The sequence below is a fragment of the Colias philodice genome, chromosome 11 (assembly GCF_061535455.1).
Source record: "Colias philodice isolate Cphi_HAF_F1 chromosome 11, ilColPhil1 Martin Lab GWU primary, whole genome shotgun sequence".
In the NCBI taxonomy this organism is placed as follows: Eukaryota; Metazoa; Arthropoda; class Insecta; order Lepidoptera; family Pieridae; genus Colias; species Colias philodice.
Genome location: NC_143096.1, coordinates 5146396 through 5172920, shown reverse-complemented (window position 1 = coordinate 5172920; position 26525 = coordinate 5146396). Strand labels below are relative to the sequence as shown.

At 31.6% G+C, this 26525-nt stretch overlaps 1 protein-coding gene across 1 annotated transcript in view; it reads left to right on the top strand.

The window, feature by feature from the left end:
- Positions 1–26525, top strand: part of Stacl (SH3 and cysteine-rich domain-containing protein) — a 157935-nt gene that overhangs the window by 98439 nt on the left and 32971 nt on the right. Inside the window, exons 6-11 of the mRNA XM_089700749.1 lie at positions 7266–7430; positions 8772–8852; positions 9716–9901; positions 13521–13649; positions 14182–14259; positions 22586–22654. Coding sequence (XP_089556875.1) covers positions 7266–7430; positions 8772–8852; positions 9716–9901; positions 13521–13649; positions 14182–14259; positions 22586–22654 — 708 coding nt within the window. The remainder of the gene's footprint in view (positions 1–7265; positions 7431–8771; positions 8853–9715; positions 9902–13520; positions 13650–14181; positions 14260–22585; positions 22655–26525) is intronic.

Sequence of the window (26525 nt, the reverse complement as noted above, 5' to 3'; positions counted from 1 at the left end):
ATTGAGGCTATAGAAAACGACTACATGCTTAATTAGTAAAGATTTTGAAAAGTTTATGTAGATTGTAGATATTCATAATATTTCACAACAACATCCCCTGACCATAAACAAAAGAAACATGTTCTTTTGTTCCCGATATATTTCCAAGAAATTTAACATTTCTTCTGCGATCAAAGTCCTATTCACATTATGTAACAATAATAGCTATACACCGTTAAAGTAATGATACGGAGCCAGAGTGCTCGCTTTTAGTACGTTAAGTGATTACTCTCTAGTTGAGTTGAACCCAGAAGTCAACCCCTAACTCAAATCAATAAATGTTACATTCATACATCTTAAGGGCTTGGTCTAGTAGTGCAAACAAATGCATCCTGTCATCCTATATGTAAATAATACAAATGTACTAAGGGAAAGTTGCTCCACTTAATTTTTAAAAATTAAATCATTCGTATGCATAATTTAATATTCGTAGGTACCAAAAATGACAATTTGAAACAATTTTCGTGAAAATTACACCGGGTGATTTTTTTTTATCAGTACACAAAATTTGCGAATACTTTCTATTGATATCTTCAACTTCATGTTTATATAACTGATCAACTTTTACAAAGAAATTTGGACGAAATATAAAAAAAAATAAGCTTTCCATACAAAATGCATAACTCTATACATTTTTTTCGACCTAAGTTTCTTAGTGAAAGATGTTCAGTTTAACTAATAAAACGGATAAACAAATTTTTTATATAATAAAAAAAATGTAATGTTTGTGTTAAAAAATTATTAAATAGAAAAATACACAAATGAAAACAAAAGATATTTATTTCTGACTAGCTTCCGCCCGCGACTCCGTCCGCGCGGATGTCAGTCTTCGCGTCTTCTACAGATTTATTATATTATGTATAATATATAGATTTATATTGATAAACCTAATAAATCTTTTGCTAGCATTCTGATGCTTTATCGGTTGCACTGGATTTATCTCTTTTTTTTCAATCGCTTGAATGATATAGGATGGGTCCTTGATGGACATCGAATGCTGAAGTCTCGAATCAATCAATTCTGACAGAAGGCAATTTATGTAAAATCTTGATAATAGTCCATCATTTTATTTTGCCTAAACGTTACATACTTTTTTATATATTCTATTTTTAACGAATGATTCACTCCAGTCCAAACAGCAAATAAGCAAACTTCTGCTTCTGCAACGTTTAGTTGTCCCTGAATTTGGAAAAAATAGTCATGATTCTTATCTATGACAAAAGTGTTATTTTTTGCATTGTATTTCAAATATTAAATTTTTTTTAACCGCATCTTCCGCATTCATGTCTTTTGCCGGAATTAGACATTTAACTTCTACTAGTCCCATTTTCCCTTTTTGATATGGGAGTGTATAAAGTAAATTTTTTAGATATTTCTCGTTATACTTTTAAAAAGTTATTATTGTCATTTTGCTCATTAGGTAAAGTAATTTCGATATCAGTTTTAAGTTTTTTGATACCTGCAATAATAACGTCATAATCGCCTGCACATACTTATCGATTACACCCTGTATACAATCCACCATCCACATTCATAATGTTTTCCTGTCCTCCTCTCCTTTACGCTGTTCACCGATACATTTTAAATGAGTAAATCTGCTACCACTGAAGGATGTTTCATTGTGATCAGCAAATTTTCACCACTGTTGTCGATTATTTGTTTTTCATTTTTAATCAGCAATTGGGAATCATCAGTTTTGTTTTTTGCAGATTGGTGATGTACCCTAACAATACGTCGAAAAGGGAAAGCATCAACGAATTATCGTTTTCGTCCTCTTTTTTTATTCTTCGCGCCTCTGTTACTTGTGTTTGTTTAGTTCTCAACACCCACTGAATTTTCTATGTTATTGTGATCTTCCATTACATCTGAGTTTTGATGATGTGATGATAATCCATTCGTTTTAATATTGGTACTTAGAGTTGGTGGACTAAACTAGAAATGGCGGACTAAATTTGTCAGCGCGTCTGTAAGATCAGAATATAAAACCAACATCCTGTATTTAAGTTACAAAATTAATAATCAAACAACATGCCGCTACGTTGAAAATTACTAGAAGAAAAAATTAAAACACCTCGGCATATAATTTTGAAGTAAACAAATCATTTTCCCCGTATGGGGATTTCCCCGGATGAACTTGGGAAGTTCAAGTTCTCAATACAAGTTTATATTATATTTCGTATTTCTCAAACGAAAAATAAACATTTTTGGAACTTCAAAAAAATTATATTATAAGAAAATTTATGAGCTTACTTTAGGTTTAAAGAAATATACATCCCTTTACTGACACCCCGTAAAATAAAGAAATTGTTGCCAATCACCTTTGCAATCTATTTGGTTTCATTAACTTTATGTTCGAAGATAATTTTTTTTCTAGTAGTTACACGCGTATTTTTTTCGTTTATTTTCCATATCGAAATCAAATGTTTAAAAATACGAATATTTGCACAAAACTAAGATAAAAATAATCAATTAACAAAAATATTAAATTTAATGAAGTAGAGCAACTTTCACTTCGGTATGAAGGAAAATCGAGCGTAGAGCACACGTCAGAACGCTCCGGCCCAAGGAGCGCGACTAAAGAAATTCGCTAGGATTTTTCCTAATTATTTTAAATATTTTTTTAATATTTAAAGAATTATCAAAATTCTAAAAAAAATTTTTTTAAAGGATTAATACTCATTGGTCTTCAACCAACTCGAATAAATTAATGGAAAAAATAACTTTTAGCAGTATTTATCAATAGATTTTGTAAGGCAAAAAATGGGAAATTTAATGAATTTATAACGTTCTAATTAAGAAAATCATAAGTTTTTCGGCAATTGTATTCAGCAGTTTTTAATAACGACTATATAAGGATAATAATGCGCTGATCAGAATGTGTAAATTGTAATCGGTTGCAACGTAGTGAGTGCACAAACTTAGCTCGAAATGTCTTTGGGGGAAAGAGACTTATCTTGAAGGCCTGATTAAGGTAACATAAAGTAACTTTATAAATGTGAAAAAATTCACGCGCATTGCGTATATAACACTTATTGATAAACAAGAAAAAAAAATTCAGTTTATCATTTCATTAGCCGGGAAAAAATTGTCAAATAACTTGTTGAAAACGCAATTTTGCTAGACTGCAGCCTTAAACTTCGCTGAAATGTAACGTGAAGTCTTTGCTTTGTATTAACGTTCAATATTATGTCATTTAGTTTAATTGTGAGAAGAAATAAACGTTGCTATTTTTTTAAATTTGACCGGGCGGGGGTGAGTGACCTTAACTACCTATCGCAGCAGATGGTCGCAGCATTGACTGAAAATTTTATCATCAGATTAGGTATCTTATCAGTTGCTTAAAACTATAGAATAGTGTATAAATTCCAGAAATATATGTATATATATATATATATATATATATATATATGTATGTATATTATATTTTAGTTAACAAATAGACTCTACATTATTTTATCAGCTTGTTCTTTACGAAAGATAATTTAATTTAAGAAAACATAATTCACAAAACATTGACCGTGTTAATTCAAACCAAAAAATTTTAAGGGAACTATTGTAATAAAAAAACTTCACGCTTAATAAATAATTTCGAATCATGAGTTTTACAAAATACAGGGTTAATTGAAGAGAGCTGTTTGGAACTGTACTCAAAGTGAAAGTTTTAACTAGTTCATACGCCTTTTGGTATCAACTGCTTAAAATATTTTGTGTGAATGAGGGTCTATTGGGGTTTGTGGCTTAACTACTTTTGCCATTAACTAGGCCTCCATTAATTATTATTATTGGGGAAATTGCTGAAGTTTGTTTTTAAAATGTCACTTATAAATACTTACCTACATTTATCAACATTGTCTATGATATAATCACTGTTTATAAATGTAGAATATTATTATGATTATTATAACTCAATCATTTCCATTATGACCGCGTGTCATAGCTTAAAACAATGCCATATAGGTAGTATAGAACAATTTGTTCAAGCCTTGGCCCTACATTTAGGCAAAGGGTCGTAAGGCAATGTATTGCAAAATAAATCGTATTCATTTATTTTTTCAGACAAGCGACATCAATCTTCTAGGCGTGTCGTTAGAAAGACGTTTCTTATCTGCTCTATTTTTTAAATATTTTTTTAAATCGAAATTATAACATAAATTGACAAGTAAACAATAAAATGTTTACATTTACTGGCTGAATGTTCGAATTTGTACAAGATTATTAATTTATATTTTTTTAATATACTTTCTTAAATATAAACGCGGAAAATTACACTAAGTACCACTTCTACTAGCATTCATTACTCCCTATACGTAGTTTCCCGTTTTGCTGTATTCATATTCATTAGCGATGTTTACAAAAAGGACCTAATACGAATCCCTCTTACATGACATTTGTAACGGTATTCCGAAATAAGAAAATTGGATAGTAACCCAATTTCCGAAAAGGCTCCGATTGTGTCACCCCTGCACAAGCTACTCATGTGATTTAGGGGACAAATACTTCATATTTATGACAGAACGAATTACGGTGTATGTAAATCTATGAGGAGCAACTATGGAGTTTCTTGCCTGTTCTTCTCCATACTGCTTTATGAATATATGTGGTAAATGTTAAAATTGTTATGATGATTCAAAAGTGCTTCTAAAAGAAATCTTTAATTGAATATATAATGTTTGAGTTTGATGTAGATCTATTTGTACCAAGACTCATAAGAATTGATTGTGAGTTTTCATCTTTGTGTAGTGGGCATAATATGTATCGCATCCATTTCATTAAGTGAATTTTATTTACGACCAAGTAAGTAATCAGTGTTAGACTGATACTTTTTCATAGTAAGTAATTGTGTATGTTGAGATTGAATAGTTTTTTGTTTATTGTGCTTAATTCGCTCATGGGGAAAATACAAGTTTAATAAATTGTAAGTGATGTAGAGATGTAAGCGACAAAACTTAGACCTGTGATAGTTCTTAGTAGGGGCAAATAATATAACTTTCCAAACTGCTATAGGTAATATTTGGAAGCAAAGATATTGAACGTAATATTTTGATTGTGAATCCCCCAGATGATTGTCTGTACTTAATTATCGTGTTAAACATCTATAATGATTTTCACAATAACTTTAGATTGAATATAGCATTTGATATTTTTAAACTCATTATTTAAAACTACACCCGTGTCCTCTCTAATTCGAATGATATTTAGTTCTGACCTTTTATAGCCCACGAATAACTGTAGGCGACAAATTCCCTCCTACATTTGGAATTAATAAATCAAATTACCTTAGGTTTCATCTACAGAAACCTAAAAACGAATTAATTAAATGTTATATTATGCTTCTAAAATAGTACGTCATCAGCAGGTAATTGAAAACTCTATTAGCATAAATGCATATGTGTACTGTGAATGTCAGGGAACGCGACATCTGTGATTTGCATATTCGTCGTCTAGTAATTTATCGAAAAGAATATCAGTATTCTATTTCAAATGTTGATAAAAATAATTAAGTTAAAAACAAAAGATATCTCAGTAACAAAAATTAATCATTTGTCTAACAAACAAAATCTCTTCTTAAATTCGTACTTAACAATTACTTTCATAGCAAAGTACTTACATATTTTTAATTTATGTTTAAAATGAATTCTAAGCATATAAATTCTAGGATAGTCAAGTGGCTTAAATATTCATATTCATTTAATTGAATAGGATATCCAATACCTCTAAATAGTTTTATTTATGCAACCAATTGGACGAAAGTATAGACCGTTCGCTTTAATATTAATTAACTAATGGAATTAGGCATTCCTAAGGGTCCCAAACTGTCAACAATTGGGGACATATATGATTGTATAACTAAAATAGATCCTATATTTAGAAGTTATAATCTAATTAATTTGATCCATTTAGGTTAACAATTGTTATTTTAAGCCACTTTTTTTTCATATTAACCTTAGCACTTTTCAAAAAATAATTCTACAAAAATAAAGACAATTATAAAAAAGTATGACCTCCTTTTAACGCTCAAAAATGTTAAACCTGTTCAAAAATAAACACGGAATAAAAGCGAGTGTTTTAGCGAAATTAATGCACTTGTATCATGATTATGTTGATTCTACAGCACTGTTATCAACAACCGCACTCCAATAGAGGGTACAACAGTTAATGACATAAGCCTAGATTGCATTCCATTCACTATATAATGCTATGCAAGTTCGTAGTATCGATACGGGATAAATTTACCTCTCCATAGCTGATAGATACGGCTATAGCCTATAGGTAAGGCTATACTAATTTGATCTGTATGTACGCTACAAATGCAAAATCGCAGACCACTTTTGACACGCCACTTCCTATTTCACTGCATAGTGAGTAGTGGCGCTCATGCGAAGTACTCCATTTACTCGTATGAAGTATGAAAATTTAAACATACCGTACAGTAGAAATTTATACTTAATTCGGAAAATTATTGAAGTGAAACTTCTTTAGGCGCGTTGATCGTGTCATGGGAATACTGTCACGTCATAGAGTAATGCGACGATTTTGGTATCTTCGATTCTTTTTTTATATCTAATGCCAAAGAAGTTTCACTTCTGACTCGTGTGCTCAGACACTATGTTTTTTATATCTCTTTATCAAGCAACAACTACTAGTTTCAGTGTATCAATCACAGCGGTATCAAATCGAAATGGCTCTGAATAAAACAACAATAAAACACTTTATACACTTTTAATGGCAGCGATCCGCTTTATTCATACACTCAGACGGCCACACTAATCGCCCAGCGGATCAACTGAATGGGGCTTAATTTGATTGCCCCCTCGTATTGTTAGAATTTAACAAAGCTTAATAGGTACAAGCAATCCTCGCCTATGGAGATTAGTTTCAATGATTATTTGATATTTCAGTCAGATTGTCGTTTAAGATAAGAATCTCTTATTGTTGAGTTTCTCCAAATTAACAGCTTTTAAATTAATAGTGTCGTTAATTTGATTTCCTTTGTTACATATATAATCAAATCCAACGGTTGGAGGAACTTAGTTATTTTAAATTCACCAAGTCTGGCAACTAACAGCAAAGAAAACTTTAGTTTTCACACCACACGTGTATATAAAACTTTATAACGTATTCATGGATTTCGTCGGATCGCATATCACAACGAACTTCTATTGAAAAGTACATCATAAAATGTGTTTTAAAAACAAAGCTTCGATTTATGTTAAATTCGTTTTCAGAGTCGCCAGGACTACAGGGCAGCTTTCCTGAACTATTGCGATAATTCGAGTCCAGCGAACCTCGCTACATACTATGATTCGCATAATAACTACGTGCAACAGTTGACAGCTACCAACGCGATGATTGAACAATATCATAAGCATACATTGCCAACTATTCTGCAGGTGAGAACATTTTGAAGCTTACTCCTATTGAAGTAGGAACAAATTATCGTGTATCTATATATTATTAAGGTGTTTTTTTCTATCTATATCCATTTATTAAGTATGTATTTTTTGCACACTTAAGCATTCTACAATTAATTGGTACAATATTTACAATTTCGTTAATTATTGTAACACTAAGATAAATAAACATGAATATTTACGAGTGTAAACTAAAACTGACCCTGTATTGTTAACAAAATTAATTCTGGAGCGCATTCAGAGTATTGTGTTTCCATAGAATATGCAATTTAACTTTACAGCGAAATAAAAGCTTTAAGCTCTTATATTTCGCGGAAAAGTTCAGTTAACTATAATAATTAACCTGCGTGAAGTTTATATAGTGTGTGAATAGAATTAAATTTACAACGTATTTTCTTTTTATAATCCCGTGATATTAAATAAGTGAACCCTAAAATAAAAACGAATGTAAAATAAAATGAAATTTGAGACACGTATTGTTATTATTTCCTAAGTGTATTTTTTACACTAAACATTTACTTTCAGTTGTAGCACTTATGATATTGTAATTTTATCACAACGCGTATAAAAATACCCAATAACAAATAAGAAATAGCTAGTACATAATGCATAATAGAATAGCAGGAAGTTTTTTTAGAGGATCACATAAATCAAAGTTGATCTGAGTCTCTCTTGGGCCTTCTCTTCCATTGTTTTCTTTCAATATGTGTACATCATTGTAAAAGTTTTTTTTTATACTGAAATACACGAGCGACAGGTAATTTATTCATTATTAACGCTTATTCTTAGACCAAGAGTTATTTCTAATCAGGATTAATTTTCTCTAGATATAGCTTGTCATTTACAGAAGATTGAAGATTATAAGATGAACGGATTTTAATTAAAACTGACGTTCCTTTAATTGAATGCTGCTCTAGTAGATGAGATGGTGATTTTGTATACAAAATATACTTTTTGTATGTGTGCCTTGCTACTTTCAGTTTTTATCATTTGAAAATTAAATATAAAATGTTATCAGCTCCCTCAACTATACATAAAATACATACCTACTTAATTGTTTAGAAATAATTACAATATTGTAAATTATTTTTGAAGGAAATAATGCGAGGTCACGAATTCCGTGGAATTAACTATAACTTTATTCAGTTTTCAGGGTGACCTTGTTGAAAAAGAGTAGAATATTTTATTTAAAAGAATGCTGATTCGCAAGACGCGTAGTCCCCAAGATAGAGCTATTTTTACTACCAAATTTAGATAGCTATATTTCAGTTTTTTATTTACCGTCTCGCACAGTGATTTATATTATAAAATTTGTTACAGGAATTGGAGGAAATTTTAACGGACGTAACGTCGGCCGTCAGCGATGCTATTTGTCAGGACGGGGAAATTATTTCCGAAAAGGTACTCTTACTAAAACATACAGTTATATAATATTATATCTTCTACAAATTGGGAACAAAGTTGTGGGAGATTTCCAACCTGTTACATGGAGATAATTAAAATGTCGACTGCAGACTTAGAGCGTTCTCTACGAGTTGAATATGTTATGATATATCTATAAAAAGTATAGGACCTAGCTAAGTACAAAGCTTACATCTGAACAGTATTGTTAGAGATACAATTATGGAGAAAAATTATAATAATCTTGACGCCCACAATATTACAAGAAATTTAATAAGATAACATTTATTTACCGCTCTTAGATTTTACCCGCCGATTAATTCTTTACTTTATACTCACTCCTAAATAATAATTCTTGGAATATAAAAAGGCGTTATTAATTTTTACTAAGAAGTTTTTCATCATAAATTTTATAATATTTTCCAATTATAATTTTTTGTTCACTTTTTAAATAGCTTACGTATAATTTAATCACGATCTTAAATATAAATCTGTGTTGATCCTTTTTATTTTGAAATATATTTGTGTAAAAAAAATTGAATGCCAGCCATTCATTATACCTTTAAGATTTACTCATTAGATTTTGCGCCAAGTTTAATATGAAAAAAAATGGCAGGATTCATGGTTAACAGACGTAGTGAAAGATTGCAGATACCTTTAACCATGAATCATCAACCAAGCTTTATGTACTTATTAATACATAATTATGCAGTGTATCCAGCGGTTCAGAAGATACGAGTCGCTATGTGCGCAGTCGCGAGTACTGTAATTTACGATAGATTTAACGTACTTAACACGTGATATACATAAGAACCAATAACTGTTGATCTTTAACCAAGCTAAAACCATACATATTTGTGCAGTGTACCCACCAGCTCAGAAGATACGAGTCGCTATGCGCGCAGTCCCGCGCGGTTTCAAGCACAGCAGATTTAGCCCACTTGGCGCGGACGCTGCTTATCAACCAGCCACCACTGAGGACTCCCAAGAGGAACTTCCTGCCGCCCTACCCGCCGGAGCCTGACGATCCGCCCATCGACGTGCCAGCGGTAATGTTATTCTTTTGTTTTTGCTAAAAAGAGAGATAGCTATATTTGTGAAGTGAAACTTTTTTAGGCGCGTTGAGAGTAATTTCAAGGTCGTGTCATGTTAATACTGTCACTAAAAAATCTTACCAAAAGAAGTTTCACTTCTGACATGCGTGCTCGGCACACACACTCTTTTTGTGTTTATTAGAACAGATATAAGTAGATTTTTCATTATTATTTTAAGAGTTAGTGCTTCAATTTCAAAATATCCATAATAACTAAGTCTTCCCTAATAGATAGTTATTACTTATTATGTATAAAATATATCTACGTTGTATTTAATGGCATGCGGAGGCCTTATACCTATTTGCTTTTGACATGTCTGTAGAAACGAAGAACCTTGAATGTATGTGACAATTTATAAGATTATAACGCTCCAAAAGAATCATTACTGGATTTGTAAAAACATTCTGAGGGTGACAGCTCGGATTGGATATAAAATCGTCTCTCATGGCAATGAAATAATATTACCTATTTTTTATATTGTGATTGAGTTTAACCATCATATTATTATTAGACTATTAACAAGAATCTTGTAGGTATATTTCCAAAAAAACACATAACATAATTATGTGTAGATATATTTATTTCTATAACTTTTTATTTAAATAAAATACTATATTATCCAAACACGTGCGTAGGTATTATGCCACGTAAATATTTTAAGTAAGTGATGTTACGCTATACAATAGCCTAATTAAAGAAACCCTTAAAATGTGTATTTCATTTCTCTATTAATATTAATAATAAATGATGATTAAAATGAAAATTAGCTCCATTAATCAATAAAATGATGCCACGACGAGGCAGCTAGCTCGCCAGGGAATTACCACGGTCTTAGATAATTAACGTCGGGTATTTGAAATGCTTCATGTTTTTCTCTCTGTTGATCCCAGAGCGAGTTCAATCCGAGATCTTTCCATCTTGTGATCTGTGTTTCCATTATATCTATGGTTACCTTAGAACTTGAAATGGAACTCGAATGCGATTGTTATTTTTGTTCTTATCTGCTCTTGCTTATGTCTTGTATTGAATATAGGTGTATTTTATTTATTATACTTTTGTGTAGGAGTTTTATATCTTCTCTGCATGGCATTTGCATAGCATGTGTCAATGCGTTCATCCAAGCCAGCGCCGTCCATGCGGAAATCACGACGTTGTATATTCAAAGTTTTTATTTGCTGAATGTATGCATGGGGGCGCATAAAGCAAAATAACCAATCTTCTATTAGATGATACGTGTAATATGCAAGACCAAATCTAAAAAATAAAATATGTATCAAACTAGATGATATGTTCAACGATTCTGTTTAATCAAAAACATAAAATATTAAAATTTACTCGATAAAAATAAATCACCAAGTTAGCTCTAATTTTCACACTTTTACGTTTTCTACTTGACATGGTAATACTTATTATGATTTTTTTTTCATAAACAATTATATTTAAACATTTGCAAGATATTTGTCAGAGCATTTTGTGTAATTACTTTTAGTTTTGGTTTTATCTGCGATAAACCACTTTTATCGTGACAAAATCAAACGTTTATCTCGAGAAAAAAAGAGCGCCAAAAGTGGTTTATCGCAGATAAAACCAAAACTAAAAGTAATTACACAAAATGCTCTGACAAATATCTTGCAAATGTTTTAATATAATTGTTTATGAAAAAAAAATCATAATAAGTATTACCATGTCAAGTAGAAAACGTAAAAGTGTGAAAATTAGAGCTAACTTGGTGATTTTTTTTTATCGAGTAAATTTTAATATTTTATGTTTTTGATTAAACAGAATCGTTGAACATATCATCTAGTTTGATATATATTTTATTTTTTAGATTTGGTCTTGCATATTACACGTATCATCTAATAGAAGATTGGTTATTTTGCTTTATGCGCCCCCTTAAAGGTACTGAGGTAGATCAGATAATAGAACACGGTTACAAGCCATCTTCTTCAATTTCTGGACGTGCACAACATAAGAGAGTAACAATACAGTGAACACTTTTATCAACCAGATCCACTTCATTTTTAGTGCGATTGTAGGGAGATATTATTTCCGGTTTCAATTTATCTCCAGTAAAGACATCTACTGCTGCTTCTCTACATGGTCTTCTTTACTATCTGAACTTGGCTAGTCGCCACCAAGATCATCACGACAATGATCTTCGGCCAACCAAGCCTCGATCAGTCTCTTTCGTCTGTTGTCCCTAATTATCTATATAACTCTGTATTTACCTTCAAATATAAATAAATACATTATAAAATTAATAATTTATAAGTCTGTTACATTATTTTTAAAATCACAATATAATATTTGTAAAAAATAAATTAAACAGTTAAAACAAAAAACTTACGTAGTTGGTCGCGCAGCATACGTAAGTAGACCGCGAATTTTGCGGAGCTCCTGTTGCACATCCACGCGCACCCGACTCTCCACGCTGCACTGAATGGCGAGTGCATGCGGCAATTATTCAACTTAGAGTACACGAAGGATGAAATAACTGAAGCTTTTAGATTTTTAGACATTTGCAATTTAGTATCACTGGACTACACGTGTAGACCACGCGACTACTGTAGTGTTAAAGCGAATAAACTTTGCGATATATATGGATTACTTTTCCGAGCACTTTACCCTAACAAATATTATTATTTTTCAATAATTTTTATTGTTATTCGTTCATCCAAATCTACGTTCGGAAGTGATATAAATACCTAATACAAAACAAGCTTCTAGCCGCTTAACTCTTTCACGCTTCGATAATGTTTCTATTTGAATAAATATTGGGATTGAGTTTGTATTCAAGGAACAAATTGATTATAGGGACAGAAATTTATTCTTGCTCCGATAGCTTATATTTATTTTGCTTTCCTAAATCTACAAGCAATATTTTATAGCGTTTATGAATGTGATCATTTTCTGGATTGTAAGGCCAGAAGTAAACTAGCCAAGTGCGATTATAAGTAGATAATAAACACACCACTTTTAAATCTATTCAACCCAATTTATTCAAAACAACAATTTGTTTGGAAAAAAAGCGTAAAGCCTATGTCATTCTGGGTTAGATACATCCAAATCTGTGGAACTTAACAATGTTTAGTATATAGTAGTAGATATAGGTGGAAAGAAACTCTCATACTTGCACACCTGAATCCTTAACTACACTCCTTTTACGAGCAGTCTTGTAATAATGTGTGCGTTTTATTTCCTTAATTTGTGGTTTGGTCAATGTGAAATTGTTTAATATAACTGAAGCTGAAGCTTTGCAGAAACATAATCTGCAGCAGATGTTGATATAGAGACAATTTCGGTATCATTTTATATTTTTTTCTTTTGTTATAACTTCATTGTATTTGGTGCCAAATTCTGTCTTCTATTTGTTTATGTCTATTAGAGGTTGTTTTTCAATATTTAATTAAAAATAATCAACTACGAACATGCTTGTTTAAACTATTAAAGCAACAAAACAAGTGTCAATCGGCAAGTTCGGCAGTTTGACTTATAGCATTGTCCCTTTTATTTTAATAAGTCCAAATTAATCTCTTGCTACATATAAAAGTTACAAATAAATGTGGTATTCCAGGAAGCGATGCCTCCAGTGCTGAGAGGCGAGATGTTACTGGACAGAATGAGGGGCGGACAGGCGAGACTCAATTACGAGCAATTAAAACAAGACGCTGAAGACCTCGAGCTGCAAATCAAACAACTGCAGGTAAATAATACAATTAAAAAGTATAAGAGCTTTTCCCTGTCTGAAGAGGATTCAAGACTGATTTAAGATGGAACATGTCACGAAACTGTTTATAATAATTATTATTAAAGAATATGCGGATTTAAAAGTTGCCTTTATTCAAAATGAATTGTTGTTTTAATAAAGAAAAGGCAGATAAATTTTTATAGGTTCGAAAAAAATGATTTATGCTAATGGTAAACTGTGGAAAATGCAATGAATTTAAATTCAATTGTTTGTAATTAATCCGACATAATGTAAAGAAACGACGTTGTATATTTTATAATAAACCTGTAAAAATGCTCACTACTTTTAAAAAATAAAGTTAATTAAAATTGTAGTCTTATACACCAGTTCATTTCTAACTTAATTACCTGTCTGTAGGTAATTTATGTAAATTATTCATGATTTTTTTCAGACTTCCTTTCAAATTAATGTTGCCTTTGTGATACAGTTTCACAGACTATGAATAATTTTCTTTATGAAGACATATTAAAATATAACTTATTCTCAGGAAAGCTTGGACTCGCTAGTTCGTCTACAAAATCGTAGTCTCGAGAATAGCATTTATGGAAAAGTCAACGAAATTCAAGTAAGTACCACTAATATACTATTTTCTCTTTAAAAAAAGATATAGGTACTTATGTCTTTTGAAATTGGCATTCACTAAATGTAACCTTTGAAAGTTTTAACTATAGACGTATTCTACAGTATAGTGATATACAATATCATATTCCGTTAGAAAGATATGCCACACCCGTTAAAATTGAAAGATATTTTTATTTATGGCTCATAGAAATAGAATAGAATAGAATATGGCTCATAGAATTTATCTTCAAGCTGAGTTGAGACGAAGAGATAGCCAATATAAGAGAAAGTATAGAAAAGACATTGAGATAATATTAATAGGAGACGACACCGCCTACATCACTTATGTTCCACTCAACATACGTCATGTGACGTATGTTGAGCGGTATTTTTTAATGGTTTTAAAGTGAAACGCATCAAACATGCCTTCGTGTGTGTTACGATATTGCACAAATAATACAAATAATACGGAAAAGTGCAAAGGAATAACTTTCATCGTTAAGTACCTAACTAAATAATAATTTTTAAAACTTAGTTAGAGCAAAAAAATGGCGCACAGATTTTGTTCGTGGTGTCTCCTCCATACGTAGTAATATTATCTCAATGAGAAAAGATGGATTTACTGGCAACGTGACTGAATAACATTTTCAGAATAGCTTTATAACGAAAGTTTTAAATTTTAATATTTAAAGCCAAGTTTTAATAACGAACAATGCGTATATAGGTAATACGTTTTAAAATTTTCATTATAACATTATTAATATGAAATTCACTATCTGAAGAAGAAAATAAAATTCAAACGTCTTGAATTGTTTTTAATTTAACTTCATTCCCTGCCGTTGCTTGAAACCTCTCAAATTATCAGAATTCATTTGCATCCAAAACTTTACAAACGTTTAATTTAAATGCCCATCTTAATTCAACTTCCCTTCTTCAACTCATTCTCAACTGCTATCTAAGATTTAGTGAGCAGTGAAGATGTTAATGTGTTTAAAACAACACTAAATATACTCATTAATATGTACATACCTACGTTCTGATATTATTAACAACTAGTTACTAGTTAGATGAATTTTAAATAATTTATTTTGTTCTTCAATATCCCTCTAACAATAAATTTCTCAGAATGCGATAGGTCGGATATCTTTTAAAGTTTAAAAAAATATTTATAAATAGCTTATTCCATGCTGTATAAAATTAATTAAAGGTATCAAACACTTTAAAGCTTGTCATATAAATAATATCTATACATATAATAAAATCGTAGGAAAGTCAAAACTGTACATTGAATATTTTTTTAAAAGAATACATAATCCATGATCTATAATCGATATAGAAGCCAAAAATATAGTTTTTAGAATTTTTGTCTGTTTGTCTGTTTGTCTGTTTGTCTGTTTGTCTGTTTGTCTGTATGTTTGACCGAGCTAATCTCGAAAAGTACTGCATAGATTTACTTCAAATTTTGCATGAATATTCCTAAGAGGTCGGGTGAGGATAGTTTAAACATATTATCATGATATCACCTTCGGGGGAGGAGCTGTGAGCCTTTATTTTTCTTACATATTCCGTGTACTACGACAGCGTACAATCTAAAGACTCATGTTTAAATGTTGGTTTCGAGTAAGCCATGCTATTATCTAGCTTTACAAAATAAAAACTATGTCATTTACGTAATTTGGGCAGAGAAACAGTTAAATGAATCTTAGCAGTATAAAGACAAATTTGAAACAGCGCCATCTATGAAGTGTTAGAAAAATCAAATACACGTTAACTATTGGAAATTAATAATCAAATGACGCATATATAATATGTTGTTTGACAATATCTAGATGGACACTATAAAAATTATGCCATTTAAGTAACTTGGGAAGAGAAACATAGTTTAAAGAATGTAAGTTGTATAATGTTAATTTTGTAACAGCGCCATCTATGAGATTTCGTAAAAATCAAATCAATTTAGATGTTAACACTACCGAATACACAGTTGGAAATTAATTAATAATTTAAATATAATTATGTTATTTATTTAACTCTTTAGCCCATATCTTCCCTTCCCTATAAGGTATATTTCGTGTAAATAATAAATATACTACATTTTTTAAAGTGAGGGTAGATGTTTATTATTTTAAGTAAAACTAGACACCATTAACTACAGTTAATCTAATATTGATTGCGTTCATAAGTTACAATTTTAAAAATCTTCGTATTTTATAAATTTACTAGCTTACCGCCCGCGGGTTCGTCCGCTTTGTCTAAAACCTAATAAATTATATACTAAAACCTTCCTCTTGAATCAGTCTATCTATTAAAAAAACCGCATCAAAATCCGTTGCGAAGTTTTAAAGATGCATACAAAGGGACATAGGGACAGAGAAAGCGACTTTTTTTATACTATGTAGTGATATTATTTTATAAAGCAATTGAATGCCATAAAACCAAAAATATCAAATGCAATCTTCGTGTTTTGTGAATTTTCACCATCATGCGTTCCCACAAAAAGTAAGTTGTTACTTATAGGTATTTATTTTTTATAATGATAGCAATTCATGTTTTTTGTTGGTAGGTATTATATTACACTTTTAGAATGAAATAATAAAATGATGAATTCTTTTATTATTTTGAGGTGCATTGGGAACAGTAGTTTTTGATAAAATTTTATTTGTAAGTAGCTTTTTTTATAGATTTACAGTTAACTTTTGATTTTGTTATTTACTGATTCAATGCTCATAAAATTATATCGCCTTTGGAAGACGATTTCTGCTGATATTTTTACAACACCACTTGAAAATTGATGATTTGATGGTAAAGATAGTAGCAGCGAGGATTAAGTGGAAATTAGTAATCATCCGCTTCGTCAATTTTTGACTGAAGTTAATGTCCAAAGTCCAATGGTTCAATCATTGGAAGTATCTCGGGAAATTTTGGAGGATATTTTTCAGGAAGGAGAGGAGGGGCAGCCAACCACATATCAAACGACTACGTTTTAGTACCGAAAAAAATGTTATTCCAGATGAAACGTAAATTTTGCACTCACAACTGTACAAGTAATGTTTTTATTTTGACTTTGCGGTTATCTGATTATAATATTTATCGTTATGGCTATCGAGGTACCGACTGTACTGGGATCAGAGTACATGATACAGTTCATCATCCAGGATTGCTAAGAGCATTTTAACACTGAAAAAGATGTTTTCTTTGAATCGTAGTTGCTTCATTTATTTATTTTTAATCATTTTACATAATATGTTTTATATTTTATAAATATAATATCATTTTCATTATTTAAGTAGATAAAATAAATTATGTAACGGTTTTATAAGAAAACACAGTATATTTATTAGGCGACGGTGATTTCTTCCAGGCAAAAGATATTCATCAGCTCAATAAAATTGAATAGTATGTTGTTAGTTATTCTTTAGATTCACAATTGTAATGAGCATTTCCGCAAGCAAGTTGTATCGTAGTTTAGATATATTATCATAGTTTTGACATATTAAAGTTCCAACAAAACCCTCAAATTTTTGAGCAGGGTTGATCAAGATAATTTGAAAAATGTGCCGTGTTAAGTATTATAGAAAAGGTTAGTTCGTTGGTAATTATTATTTCTTCTTCATTTACATGTTGTTAGTAAAAATAAACTTTGACTAACAGTCAAAGTATATTTTAACTAATACTACTTAATATCTATTATACCTACTTATGTTCAGTATTTATCTGTATTATTCATCATCATCAGCCCATATACGTTCCCACTGCTGGGACACGGGCCTCCTATGAGGGTACAGGCCATAATCCACCACGCTGGCCAAGTGCGTGTTGGCGGATGACACATGTCATCGAACTGTTTTAATTCTTCGACATGTCGGTTTCCTCACGATGTTTTCCTTCACCGTTCGAGCAGTGGTGATGTTACAACATGCGCAGATAAATTGAAAAATCAATTTATTTCCTGCGCGCTCGCCTGGTCTCGAACCCCGGACTTATCGATTCGAAGTCCGAGGTCTCACCACTGAGCCACCACTGCTTATCTGTATTATTATTGCTTGGTAATTAATATATTTTCATGTCGTATACCTAATTATAAACATAAGTTTGATGTGTAATTAGCTGGATTTATTTTTACACACTCACAGACTTATATTTTATGTTAAAAGAGTGTTAATAGTGTAAAGCGCGTCAAACACGGTGAAGATACTATAATATTGTATCTTAAGATACTGTTATACATATTTTATATCACAGTATCTTAACGCATCCGGTATCAGCGTTCGGACCATCATTTTTAGGGTTCCGTACCTCAAAAGGAAAAAACGGAACCCTTATAGGATCACTTTGTTGTCCGTCTGTCCGTCCGTCCGTCCGTCCGTCTGTCAAGACCCTTTTTCTCAGGAACGCGTGGAGGTATGAAGCTGAAATTTATATCAATTACTCAGGTCTACTGTCCCTTGAAGCTGTGAAAAAATCAAACTTCTAAGCCAACGCAATCAAAAGATACAGCCGTTTATGCCGCAAATTTTCGACACTTGCAAGGGAATCAAAACCTACAGTGTGCTTCCCGTCAACTCAGAATCTTGAAATTTGGTACGAAGCAACGTCTTATAGCATAGATAAAGGAAAAATTACGAAAACCATAAATTTTTAGTTACATCACATAATATATATTTTTTTAATAATTTTAAACTTACTACCACGGAACCCTCGGTGCGCGAGTCCGACTCGCACTTGGCCGGTTTTTTTTCTTTTTGTCATTGCGTACTAAGACCCCTGTAGAACCGCCATCCTTTTACAAATGACGCGAAATTTTGTGGGTAATAAAATATAACAGTATCTTAAGATAAAATATTATAGTATCTTCACCGTGTGTGATGCGCTTAAATCATGATATTTTTTCACAATTAATAATAATCCTTTTTTCTAATGGTGTTGGCATTAAATTAAACCGCGCTGTCGTTTCGTTCACAAAAAATGATGTTATGAGGAGCATATTCGGTCCTCATATCATAAAAAATCTGTGCGAAAACAATAAACACGTGTGAGGCCCTCACGGCAGATCGGGGCGGTCTGACGCGAAGTGGGGACAGCGTTGTCACTGTATCGCTCTTGCCACGCTGTTCAACAGACTTATTCGATAGTTCAGTTTTGTGTTAAGACCGCTGTGACAACCAACCCGTGAGACAACCAAACCCGGTCTCCCCTACTATCCCGTGAGACCGAAACCTTCACTGAGAGGGTATGACGTCTCACAGCTGATCGCAAACGGCATATTGTACTATCCCGTGAGACCGAAACCCTCACTGAGAGGGAATTACGTCTCACTACTGATCAGTGATCACGACAGTCATATTTTATCTCGAGAATCTGAAACTTTACTTAATATGAAGACCGTTTGACAAATAATAGGGTGCATCATAATATTATTCGATCTCTTGAAGATGAACATGAGTATAAGCAATGACTAGAGTAGGGACGCGAATATTACAATTATATGAGACAAGAACGATTAATAAGTTTGTTTAGTGAAAGATTAAGAATTGAAACTATTCGGTCTCTGGAAACGGACGAATAGCGAGAGGCCCGTCTTTCTGCAGACAGATTTCGTCATAGTCTTAATGACTTGAGGTAAACAATCTACGAATTCGGTGGTGTGGTCTGACAAATATAAAAGTGGGTTTGCTTATAACCTCACAATTGATTACAGATCATCTTCTGTAAAGGCGTAGTATGTTCTTTTTGTAATGCTTTAAAGTGTAGTAAGGAGTCGGCTTTCATTTGAAGATACACCGGAACCTTTGAAATCACTACTTTTAGAGGAACATACTGTGCAATGTAAACTGTTATTAGACAATATTCTCTCTTATAGTAGCGCGTTTCAAATGATCCTTTGGTGCTCAATAATTATCAGAAGGTCCGTTCATGCTTACTTTTAAGATACAAGGTCAATTTTACCATTTGATAGGATCCCTTTTGCCTGTAGGCCAACCTAAGTTTGTTTAAATAGGTATATTTTGTATTCGACTACAACGAATAGTGGAATACAAGAAATCAATATTTCTCAAATTTAAAACTGAACTCATTTCACAATTTTAGAACAGGTTAATTCGTATGTATGCAGTTTTAAATCGACATTAGAAGCTTTTCCTCAAGATGGTGATATCGGCACTCAGGAACTCCCTGGACGTGTTATAACGCCCAGGCCACAGTATTACAAATTTTTCCTAAAATAGAGCAACGAATGTATTTTCGCATAGCAACGGAGGGGAACTCGCAGGGGGTCAAGTGACGCGTCACGCGGGCCACTTACCACAAACATGCTTAGTTTGTGGTACCGAGCGCGAAAGATAGTCATCGTGTTTTTAGTAAAGTTACTATGTTAACTAACGTAATTTAATACTTAAGTACATATTCTATAATGGTGTGCTCAAACTGTTAATCTACATTTAATTTAGATTATTATATTTTGATACTAAGTAATGTAGAATTTAAATCACATTCATTCATGTTTTCTTCAGATTTTAAGATTTTCTTATCAGAGTGTTCAATTTTAATGTAAGTAGTTAAATTTTATAAGAGACAATAATTAAGAACATTCAAAAATAAAGTGTCACGTATTTTTTTTAAACGACGAATGACGAAAAACGACCTAATCGTGGACGAAGTCGCGGGCAACAGCTAGTTGGAAATAAAAACATTTATTTCGAACACTTTATCGATCCCTTTCGGCTTACCAATAAAATCCGTTTTGTTTTTAAAAAGGGTTTAAAAGCTTGCGCAATTAAAACTGAAATTTCATCTCCTTCAAAAAAAGCAAACTTTTTCGCGTTTTGTTAATCATGCGTACGATTTTAATGATGCGTTGGTTGGTTACCGTTTTTATTCATAAGTTTCGTTCGAGAAATTAAGGTTTTTTTTTTTGAGAGAATTTTAAACTTTTTTTTTTTTCAAATTATACTCGTTTTTTTAGAAATGTAAACTGGTAATCCTGCAAATCATTGCACTTTTTGTAAAAAAAATATCTACCTATTACATGAAGTCATGGTATTACAAGTTTTCATTGTACAATCTTCAATTTTACTTTCAATTTATTTAATGAATTATCAAAATGACTACTGAAGAATGTAAATAATATGTGCCTGCAGAAAATTCTGAATGTAGAGCGGTTTCTTTTACTAGTATAAATTTTGCATAGAACTTACTGATATATCTATCTATTGCAGATTTTACACTGAAGTTGTTATACTCAGCTACCTTTTTATTTATATATGATACGTTAGTATATTTAGGAAATGAATAAAAGTTATAGTAATCTGCCACGAGTGTATTTCGTGTCCACGGTCCACACTTCACCAAACTACTGAAATCCAATCGTGAACAAATTTGACGCTTTATTGACGAATCAAGTGAGAAAAGTAAATTTGATTCCGTACAAATTCCTCTCAAGAATCCAATAAATAAAGTTTAAGTGGAATTTATTGTACTTAAATCTCAGGCGATATTAGAATTAAATTCGCTAACGTAATAAAGAAATAATTTTCAATCAATTTATGAAAGTTGTTCGAAAGCGATTTCATTAGCTTTCTACCTGTACCGGTTTTTTATCAAAATGAATGAAAGCATTTTATGTATTTTTGTAATAAACTTTTAATATATAAGTTCAACCCTTTCATCAAAGCTAAAGGGCGAATTTGGAATAAATAAGCCCGCATTACATTTAGTATTTGAACATTACAATTAAATTCCAGTTCTCGTACGAAATATCCTATTTCTGAAAGTTTGCTCACACTATTGAAGTACATAATATTAGGTATAAGGTATGTTTTTGGGTATAAAGTAAGTACTATTACGAAGACATCTATAATAATATAAACATAGATACTATTATTACAAAATAGGATCTATGTGTTAATGATTTTAAAAAGTCCAGAAAAAGATTTTTCCACATGAACGGAGATTTTTTTAAATATCTATGCAATATGTAAGCATAATATTGTTGGACGTTATCAACTCCACCTTAAGTTACACAAAAAAATCGAACTAAAAACTTATTTCCTCGGCACTACCCCCTATATCTAATCTAACTCACAGTGGAGCCAAAAATTTCTTGACAAAGTGCGATTTGCCTGCCATCTATAATGAAAAACACAAACTTTTTCAAAGTTCAGAGCCATCTACAAAACTGAAATACCCACAAGGCTTCCACCATTCTTCACTCCACTGTGAATAAAAATTAGTTCCAATAAGTCAGTGCAGATGGCGCAAATTAATATTACTTTTATATAAACATTTTTTTATTAATTATAATATCTAAAAAATAAATATAATATTGTCCACAGGAGGAGATATCTGTGAAGAAATATGACTATAGAGCAACGCAATTGCATCTAGCCGCTGTTAGAGCTCAGGTAAAATAGAATAGAGTAGAATATTTATTAATTCGCAGTAAAAAATATAGTTATTCATGTACATGAAAAGGCATGAGTTTACCACGAAGAGGCATGGTATGGAGGAAGCATTTGGTGAAAACAATAACCAAAACGCCAGTGCTTTCACAAGATAAAAAATATAATTATTTATTTATCGAGCCTAGTATGTGGCTTACATTACCATAGCTTTGCCCGGGTTGGCCCGGGAGACGGTAAGGAAAATATGTACCTTGTATCACTCATAATGGGTTTTTATACTGGTGAAAGATTTGTTACAAAGTCAGTAAAAATAGTAAATATTGGTTTTATAGTTTTCAGTTTATTTAATAAAACCTTGAAGAGATTTTTACTTCTTACAACAACTTGCCAATTTATGTAGATGGAAAACTTTTGTAAAATAAAAATGTCATATCAAGTAAACACATATATACAGGGTGTCCCAAAAAGTAGTGATATACTGAAGCTGGGAGGTAGAGGACTTAGAGGGCTATCCGAATCACCCCCATGTGTGTTATGCGATTTTTCGTATTTTCGGAGTTATTACATTTTTTTCAATTTTTCATCTATCGCCGAGTACGATGAGATTTTTATTTATGGTGACGTGAATTATTGCGCTAGATGCTTGTTTTTTTTTGTGTGCTAAGCTGAAAGATAGGCCAATTCAGTATGGTAACATTTACTATCGTTAGATCTTCGAATGGAATAAAAAAAAGAATTAAATGCCAAGAAAGATAAAATTACCCAGTATGTTCATAACTTCAAGGGCCCATAAAAAAATAAAATCACATAAAAAAGGTTTTCCATTTGGCTTTTAAAAACTTGCTCTATCGATCAGGTAGCTACCTTAAAAATTTCATTTTATTATTCTGAAGGCTTCAATCGAAAAATTGAAATCTAAATGTGGTAAGTGCAAAATTTTTATTAACATGATGATTATTAAAACCAATAAATAGGTGTTTAAAAATGAATTTTTTTTAAATAGCCCCGCTGTTGCTCAATGCAAGTGCGACATCACCGTAAAAAGTTGTCTTTTTAATGTCTGAATGCTCTTTTATCATTTTTAATGGTTTCTTCTGCTACTATGAATTTCCGGGTTATTTCGTCCAAATTGTGGCAGTCTCTCGTCTTTGTAGTATCCCCACGGAAAAAATTCAATAGGGTTTATGTCCGGAGACCGTGGAGGCCAGGCTAAAGGGCAAAAATACCCTGAAAGATGGATTGGTCGTTGCAGCCTGCGCATGCGCCGGTGACGCCTGCTTTAAAGCCTGGCCTCCACGGTCCCTCGAATAAACCCCATTGATTTTTTTTCAATGGGGATACTAAAAAGACCTCGGCTACTTGAGAGAATGCCCCAATTTGGACGAAATAACCCGGAAATTCATAGTAGCAGAAGAAACCATTAAAAATGATAAAAAAGCATTCAGACATTTAAAAGACAACTTTTTACGGTGATGTCGCACTTGCACTGAGCAACAGCGGGGCTATTTAAAAAAATTCTGGTAATTAAACACCTATTTATTGGTTTTAATGATCATCATGTTAATAAAAATTTTGCACTTACCACATTTAGATTTCAATTTTTCGATTGAAGCCTTCAGAATAATAAAATGAAATTTTTATGGTGGCTACCTGATCGATAGAGCAAGTTTTTAAAAGCCAAATGGAAAACCTTTTTTATGTGATTTTATTTTTTTATGGGCCCTTGAAGTTATGAACATACTGGGTAATTTTATCTTTCTTGGCATTTAATTCTTTTTTTTATTCCATTCGAAGATCTAACGATAGTAAATGTTACCATACTGAATTGGCCTATCTTTCAGCTTAGCACACAAAAAAAAAAAACAAGCATCTAGCGCAATAATTCACGTCACCATAAATAAAAATCTCATCGTACTCGGCGATAGATGAAAAATTGAAAAAAATGTAATAACTCCGAAAATACGAAAAATCGCATAACACACATGGGGGTGATTCGGATAGCCCTCTTGGTCCTCTACCTCCCAGCTTCCGTTCATCACTACTTTTTGGGACACCCTGTATATTTTTGAAGTGAAAACTTCTTTAGCGGCGTTGGGTATAAAATCTTAAACTCGCGTCAGGACACGTGACCTGATCGAAAAAGCGTAGACGGATGGATATCAAACATGTTCAACGTTAATAATCAAGTTTTCACTTCTGCCGGCACTCCCGGAGTGCAACCCGTATTACTTTTGCTTTTCTGTTTTAAGTAGTTAAGTTATTTCATTCGATTTCTCTGAAATCTGGAGTAAGAGTAAAATTCTATAGGTACTACCTTGGTGCTACGAATAAAAATTTTTGCTACGGTATGTCTACGTAGTTACATATTTGTATGTCCATATATTATAACAAAATATATCTAGACAAAACATTACTATGTTCATATGTATATTAAATTTTATATCATCATTAATTAAAAAATGTAAGTACATACCTAAACCTCAACATGTTTAATTCAAAACTTAATAAAAAAAAAATGAGCTGCCTACAAGACTGGTTAGTGGTTATGTTAGAAAAAGCCTAGTCCCGCCAAATTAAAAATGCAACACCTTTGACAAAAGGTAACCTTCAACCTTACAATTTAGACAAAGAAACATTTAAGAAATACAATCACGTGACCTAGGCGAAATGCGCATGCCTAGAATGAAAGTGTATTCCAACCATGCGGAGTCCAGCTGCAGACGTCAATCAATAATTTTCAATATTTCCCGCGAATATTGCTCAAATAGTTACTCTGCATCATATAATTTATTATCGTGTGTTTTATTATAATTCTAGAGTGTACACAGTGCTGTATTATCTATAGTTTTAAAGTCTTTTCGCCAAAAAGAAAAAAGGCGGGTAAGTGATGAGCTTTATTTAAATATATTTTTTGTGTGATTTATTATTTGTAAAAATAATTAATTATTATTATAAATAAAATTTTAATGTGTATTTAAACATAAAAAAGCAAAAATCAGAAGTTAATGTATAAGGACGAACATTGTCGCATTGCGCACAGCCTCCCGTTTACTCAGTCTAAGAGGTGATCTCGCGGAATAACATTACTCACACAATATTGTGTCGGTTTTATCTAATTGATTATATAAAATTGAATAAAATATACCGTTTCACCACGGCTACTTCTCGCAAAATTAAGTACCGTGCTAAAATGGGTTGGATTTCAATGAAAAAGCATATGGTAAGTACGTAATTTCAATAATATTACCTACGTTTATAATATGAGAACCAAATTAAATAAAAAGCTATACATTTATAAAACATTTGACGACTCTTATGAATTTATAATAATTTAGGTATAAAAAATGTATTCAAAAATATAATTGAAATTTTCGCAATACCTATAAACAGTTTAAAAATAAAATAGTGGTGTGATTGGTGGTGTGTGCTTATAATACCTACTTACACTCAAATAATAGGAGATAAATATGTTCAAGTAAATAACATTATACGTACACTTTCTTCTTGTAGTCCACAACATGATAATATTGATCATATTCACATACCAGCTACAATGTTAATAAACAAAATATTAATGTCCAGAAAAATAGACGTAGAATACCTAATATGTTTTATACTTTTGAAAATAGATGTAAAAACAGGAAAAATATAAAATTGACATTAAGTATGTATTTTTATAAAAAAAAAACAATAATTTATCTAAGAATCGATTCGGATTAAGTTACAATTTTATAAATACTTTACAACTAAAAATAAAGAAAAAAATTACTTAAAATCTAAAACTGACTAGGAACGTGCCATTTGTTGAATTCATAAAATCACATTTTGTGAATATTGTTAATAACAATAAACCTTCTTGTTTTCTAGTTTT